We start from the raw sequence: 5,508 nt of genomic DNA, 5'->3' as shown, positions 1-5,508 counted from the left end.
GGGTGTGTGTGTGTGTGTGTGATAAGTTACAATAACAACCCTATAAAGCACAAAATAGTATCCTTCCCACTTTGCAAATAAACAAATCGAGACCCAGAGAAGTTAAATATCTATTCAAGGTCACACAGATGGTAAGCGGTGGATTCAGGATTTGAGTCTAGGAAGCCTGAGTTGGGGAGAGGGGCTTCCTTCCTTCCTTTCCTTCCTTCCTTCCTTTCCTTCCTTCCTTCCTTCTTTCCTTCTTTCTTTCTTTGATGGAGTCTTGCTCTGTCACCCAAGCTGGAGTACAGTGGCGCGATCTCAGCTCCCTGCAAACTCTGCCACCCAGGCTCCAGCCATTCTCCTGCCTCAGCCTCCCGAGTAGCTGTGATTACAGGTACACACCACCACACCCAGCTAATTTTTGTATTTTTTAGTAGAAACAGGGTTTCATCATGTTGGCCAGGCTGGTCTTGAACTTCTGACCTCAGGTGATCTGCCCACCTTGGCCTCCAAAAGTGTTGGGATTACAGGCGTGAGCCACCGCACCACGCCTCAGAAGCGATTTTCAATACCTCCTGGGTGCTTTTGGTGTCTGAAGGGCTGGTACAGGCCACAGTGGTCAGGAACTCAGGGTCCTCCAGCCCCGCTCTGTGACCGGGTGGTTGCACCCGCCCACTTTCTGAAGCCTTACAGTCCTTCGGCATCTCATTCAGGTCTGTCTCTGCTGGTCAGAAGAGCCACCATGTGAGAGTCACTGCTCCTGCCTTCTTTGACGGTCAAGTGCATCAAATCAGAGGACCTTCTTCCATCATCTCCTGTTTGGCTTTGTCTGTCCTGGTCTGGTCACCAGGGGCAAGAACTCCATGGGACCACCTGCTTTGTCTTTGTGGCTTCAGACAGTCCACTTCTTGTGAACTTGCTCCCTGGCTGCTGCCTGAAGCGCTGTGTATAGCCCGCTGTCATTGTCCTCTGTGCTCAAGCCCCCTCATCTGCCTCCTTGATCTTGATGTCCAAGCTCTCCTGGGACACTTCCTTGGATTCCTTCTTTGCCAAGGGAGATGGACACATCCCTCGGACCCTTTTTTAGCTTCTGGCTTGATTTCTGTGACCCCCTACTCTTCTTGCTACTATTGCTTGTAGCCCCAGGAGGAGGACTGGCCTTCCCGATGACTGTCCCAACGGCTGGGCCTGGGCCTCCGAAGTGGGAGGGGTGGGCGCCCCCCCAAGGGTCCCAGCAATCGCAGCCTGCGTGGGCCCGTCATCCAGCATCAGGCATCTCATCTGCCTCAGGACCGTCATGTCCTGCGCACGGTCTTTCCACAGAACCCTCCAGATCCCATCCTTGGCCAGGATCTCTGTGGGAATGGCAGCGTGATTGACGTCCTCCACAAACTCCACCAGGGCGGCCTGGGCCTTCTCGTTCATCAGGGCCTTCATGTGTCGCAACCTGAACGTGCCCAGGGGCAGGAGGGTCGGCTGCAGGACGGCTTCAACGTCCGCCTGCTCCAGGCCCTCCGGGATGCCGGTGACCAGCAGGGCCCTGTGCGCGTCCACGTCCAGGCTCCGGCACCAGTCCTGCAAAAGGCTCATGGCCATGGTGCCGCCCCCTTGGCGCTGATCTTGGAGCAGCAGGGAGCCCGAGATAGGGGTGGGCTGCAGCGCACGGTGTCAATGCAACCCTGGCAAGCCACCCGCAGGGCTTAAGAGTCCCGGTTCCGGTGAATGTGGCAAGGCTGGAGTGGGGATAAGGGCTCGGGTGTCCTGGCTGCCTGCTGGCTGGCTAGACACAGTGATCTTTCCCCAGGACCCCTCCCCAGAGCTGTGTGAGGATCCGCAGGAGACTACGGATCTGTTCTCCAGGCATGCACATGGGTTCCTTTGAGGGCAGCAGCTCCCTCTCAGAGCCAGCAGAGGAGGAAACTCCTCCTGCTCCAGCCACATGGGGACACCCCCTCCCTGTTGCCCCTTAATCCTGATGGTTCCTCTGTGCCTCATCAGCCACCGCAGCAGGCCTGGGTTTCAGGATAGGCCTGTCTCTCCCTCCTCCATTGGCTACCGCTGTTTCCATGACAACCGTTTTCAGGCTGTTGCAGGAACTGAGCATTTTTTGTTTTAAGAAGCCCACTGAAAACGAGACTATGCATCTTGTTTGTTTACTGGCGTCTTTCATGACTCCGGGAGACAGGCCTCACACAGAGAGCTAGGCTTAGTCAGTGGGACCGGGCCTTCCTCTGGGGCACCAGGCTCCAGATCTAGGGTGAGTTTGATGTTTAGGACCCAGTGTGGGCCAGGTGAAACAGAGACTGAGTGAAGGCTGTGGGGTGTGCTGCCTGATGCAGGGGCACAGAGTCTATCAAGGTAAAAAAAACAAAACAAAACAAAACAAAACAAAAAAAAACCACCACCAGCTGGGCACAGTGGCTCACACGCCTGTAATCCCAGCACGTTGGGAGGCCGAGGCAGGCAGATCACTTGAGGTCAGGAGTTTGAGACCAGCCTGGCCAACATGATGAAACCCTGTCTCTACTGAAAAATCCAAAAATTAACCAGACATGGTGGTGTGCACCTGCGATCCTAGCTACTCAGGAGGCTGAGACAGGAGAATTGCTTGAACCTGGGAGGTGGAGGTTGCAGTGAGCAGAGATCACACCACTGCACTCCAGCCTGGGAGACAGGGTGAGATTCTGTCTCAAAAAAAAAAAAAAGAAAGAAAACAAAAGAAAAGACAAGACCACGACCTCTGGGCAGCCACTGCTACCATGACCGTGCTGGGGTCTGCTGTGCGGTGGGAAGAAGGCGGGGTGCTCAGGTGAGGACTTGCTGGTGGAGGGGGGATCTTTGGGCTTCAGGAAGAACCCCTGGGATACCTGTAAATTATCACGTGGTCTCACCCAGGAGGTCCCGTTCATGTCTTGCTAACTGTCCCACCAGCACCCCAAGTGTGGCCCCAGTACTTTCCTGGGCTGCACCCTGTGTCTGGGAACACTGTCATGGTGAGCCAAGCCCCAGGCCCTAGGATGAGCCCCAGGGTTCATTCATTCATTCATCCCTTCTTCCACCTGGGCAACATAATGGAAAGAAAAATCAGCTGTTTCTTATTCTCAGCCCACCCCATGACTGGTCACAGCTGCTGGTCTGCCCTCTGTGCAAGCTTGGGTCTGCCCTGCAAATGCAGGGATTGAGAATACGCCTGCCACACAGGTCTGCTCCAGGGATGGTGATACCATCTCTACCAGGCAGCTGTCCTCTTGTTCCCTGTTGACAAGAGCTCCAGAGCCCCAGGAACAAGGTGAAAAGACTCAGGAATACGGCAAATGATGGTGCCAGGTCTTAAAAACTCCAGAAGACCCTTTCCCTGTCCCCCTAACTCCTGGTCCAGCATTTGGAGCCAGATGTACTGTCTGGCAGGGCACTGAGAAGACCCCCCCCACCCTCCTTCCCTTGGAGGCTCAGAGAATGCTTAGAAGAGTGGAATACACAGGACTGTTTAGGTCCCAAATACAGAAATCCAAGTTAGCCTTGGATAAGCAGGTTAGTGAAAAAGGAATTCATTGGCTCATATTACTATGAAGTCCAGGGCTGATACTGGCTTCAGGCATGGCTGGTTCTAGGACCCTTCATTCATTAATTTAGCCCAGGACCCAGGGCTGACTCCTATTGGAGGAATTGGATCATGTGCTTGCCCCTGCCCCAATCACAGTGACCAGGGAGGGAAGGAGTGCGCTGATTGGCCAGACTTGGGTGGGCTGGGGATTGGGTGAGCCCTGTAGGACTCACCTGGAGGGAGAGTAGGGCGAGGCGGGCGGTTCCCTGGAGAGAAATGGAGGTGAATCACTCAGGAGAGGTAAGTGGACTCTGGGCTGGAAAGCAGGAGACTCTGCCCTAAAGGCATGATGGCATTAGTGAGACTCACTGTACCTGGATTGGGGAGGGACTGAAGGGAGTATGGGACCCTCTCCAGGAGCCCTAGGGCTTTGGCTTCCAACAGACTCCTGGCAGCATTCCCCGACAGCCTCAGCAGGATGAATTTTGGGGGTCCTGGGAGCCTGAAGCATGTACTCTTGGCTAGCAGGTCCGGGACCTCTTCTTGGCTGTGGGTGTTTGTTGGAGAATGTCTCAGCTTCTGATTGGGAGAGAGGGAGAGGATGTCACTCATTGAGTGCTCATTGGTTTAACCCCGTAGACTTCATTCATTCATTCATTCATTCATTCAGTCTTTCTGTAGTGCCTGTGCAGGGCTCTGAGGACGCGATGATGACTGAAGCCCTGCCTCCTGCAGCGCAGGGAAAGCCTGGATTCTTAGGGGAGGTGGGTAGGAGGAGCTGGAGCTAACCCTGGATCAGGACAGGCTTACTCAGAGGAGGTGACATTGAGCTGAAGGGAGGAGGTGACCATTTGTGGGAGGTGGGGGTAGGGAAAGGGAAAAAGTGCTTTCGAGGCAGCCAATGGGCTAAGATCCCAGTGACTAAATGGAGAACAGGATGTCTAAGGAGCTGGGGGTGGAAGGGTGTGGCTGAGCAGCGGGATGGGGGTTGGGGAGGAGGTGGCAGGGCCAGGTACAGAGGGCCTTGTGGGTTAGTCACGTAAGGGTGTGACCAAGGAACAGAAGGCTGGGGTGTCACCAAGGCCAGAGCTGAAAGCTTCTCTGCAGCTTATGTGCTGTGTGACACTGGGAAAGTTAAATGACCTCTCTGAGCCTCACTTTCCTCATTTATAAGATATGCTCAGAGTTGCTGTGTTGAGTTAGGCATGTGGAAGATTTAGCACAGGTACTGATCACAGTAGGATTTTAAGTATCGATTATTGGTGTCAATCCTTATTTTCATAATTCTCTTTTGTGTGAAGAACGGGCTGTTGCTGTATGAGGAATTTGCTGGGTCAGAGCGCCCTCTGGTGGTCATGGGGAGCCAGTTCAGGGAAGAAAGATGAAAACAGAGGTTTTGATTTTAAAGGGCACCACCCTCCATCCCCCTCTCATTCTCTCCCTTCCTCCCTTTCTTTTCCTTTCTTCCCTCTACATGCATTCACCAGGGTTGATCCTGCCTAGATGGGGACCGAAACAGCCCAGGCCCTACCTTCCCGGGGGTTTACAGCCCAGCCACAACAAACTTTTAAATATTTATTCATTGGATCTGATTTTGTTTTGGACATTGGCATGCATAGGGGAGGGAGATGGCCATACGACTGTTGTCAACATTCAAAATCAAAACACGGTTTATATGAGAAAGGTAAGAGAAAGGAGAGAAAACTTCATTCTGAAGGCTGGGTGCAGTGGCTCACACCTGTAATCCCTGCTCCTTGGCAGACTAACAGAGGAGGATCACTTGAGGCCGGGAGGACAAGGCTGTTACAGTGAGCCATAATCACGCCATTGCACTCCATTCTGGGCAACACAGCAAGACTCTGTCTCAAAAAGAAAAGAAAAATACAGCCGGGCGCTGTGGCTCTCTCCTGTAATCCCAGCACTTTGGGAGACCGAGGTGGGCGGATCACGAGGTCAGGAGATCAAGACCATCCTGGCTAACA

The 5,508-nt window shown here is 53.6% G+C and overlaps 1 protein-coding gene across 1 annotated transcript; it reads right to left on the bottom strand.

The window, feature by feature from the left end:
- Positions 1–957: 957 nt before the first annotated feature.
- Positions 958–1,688, bottom strand: LOC105531951 (PNMA-like protein 2). The gene is made up of 2 exons (XM_011970013.1): positions 1,111–1,688; positions 958–1,026 (listed from the first exon to the last, which is right to left on the bottom strand). The coding sequence occupies exons 1-2, from the start codon at positions 1,576–1,578 to the stop codon at positions 958–960; spliced, it is 537 nt and encodes a 178-aa protein (XP_011825403.1). The 5' UTR covers positions 1,579–1,688.
- Between the last annotated feature and the right edge of the window lie 3,820 nt (positions 1,689–5,508).

The sequence above is a fragment of the Mandrillus leucophaeus genome, unplaced genomic scaffold (assembly GCF_000951045.1).
Source record: "Mandrillus leucophaeus isolate KB7577 unplaced genomic scaffold, Mleu.le_1.0 Scaffold120, whole genome shotgun sequence".
Classification (NCBI taxonomy): Eukaryota; Metazoa; Chordata; class Mammalia; order Primates; family Cercopithecidae; genus Mandrillus; species Mandrillus leucophaeus.
Note: the sequence above shows the minus strand (reverse complement) of the source record. Positions and strands in the feature narration are given on the sequence as shown.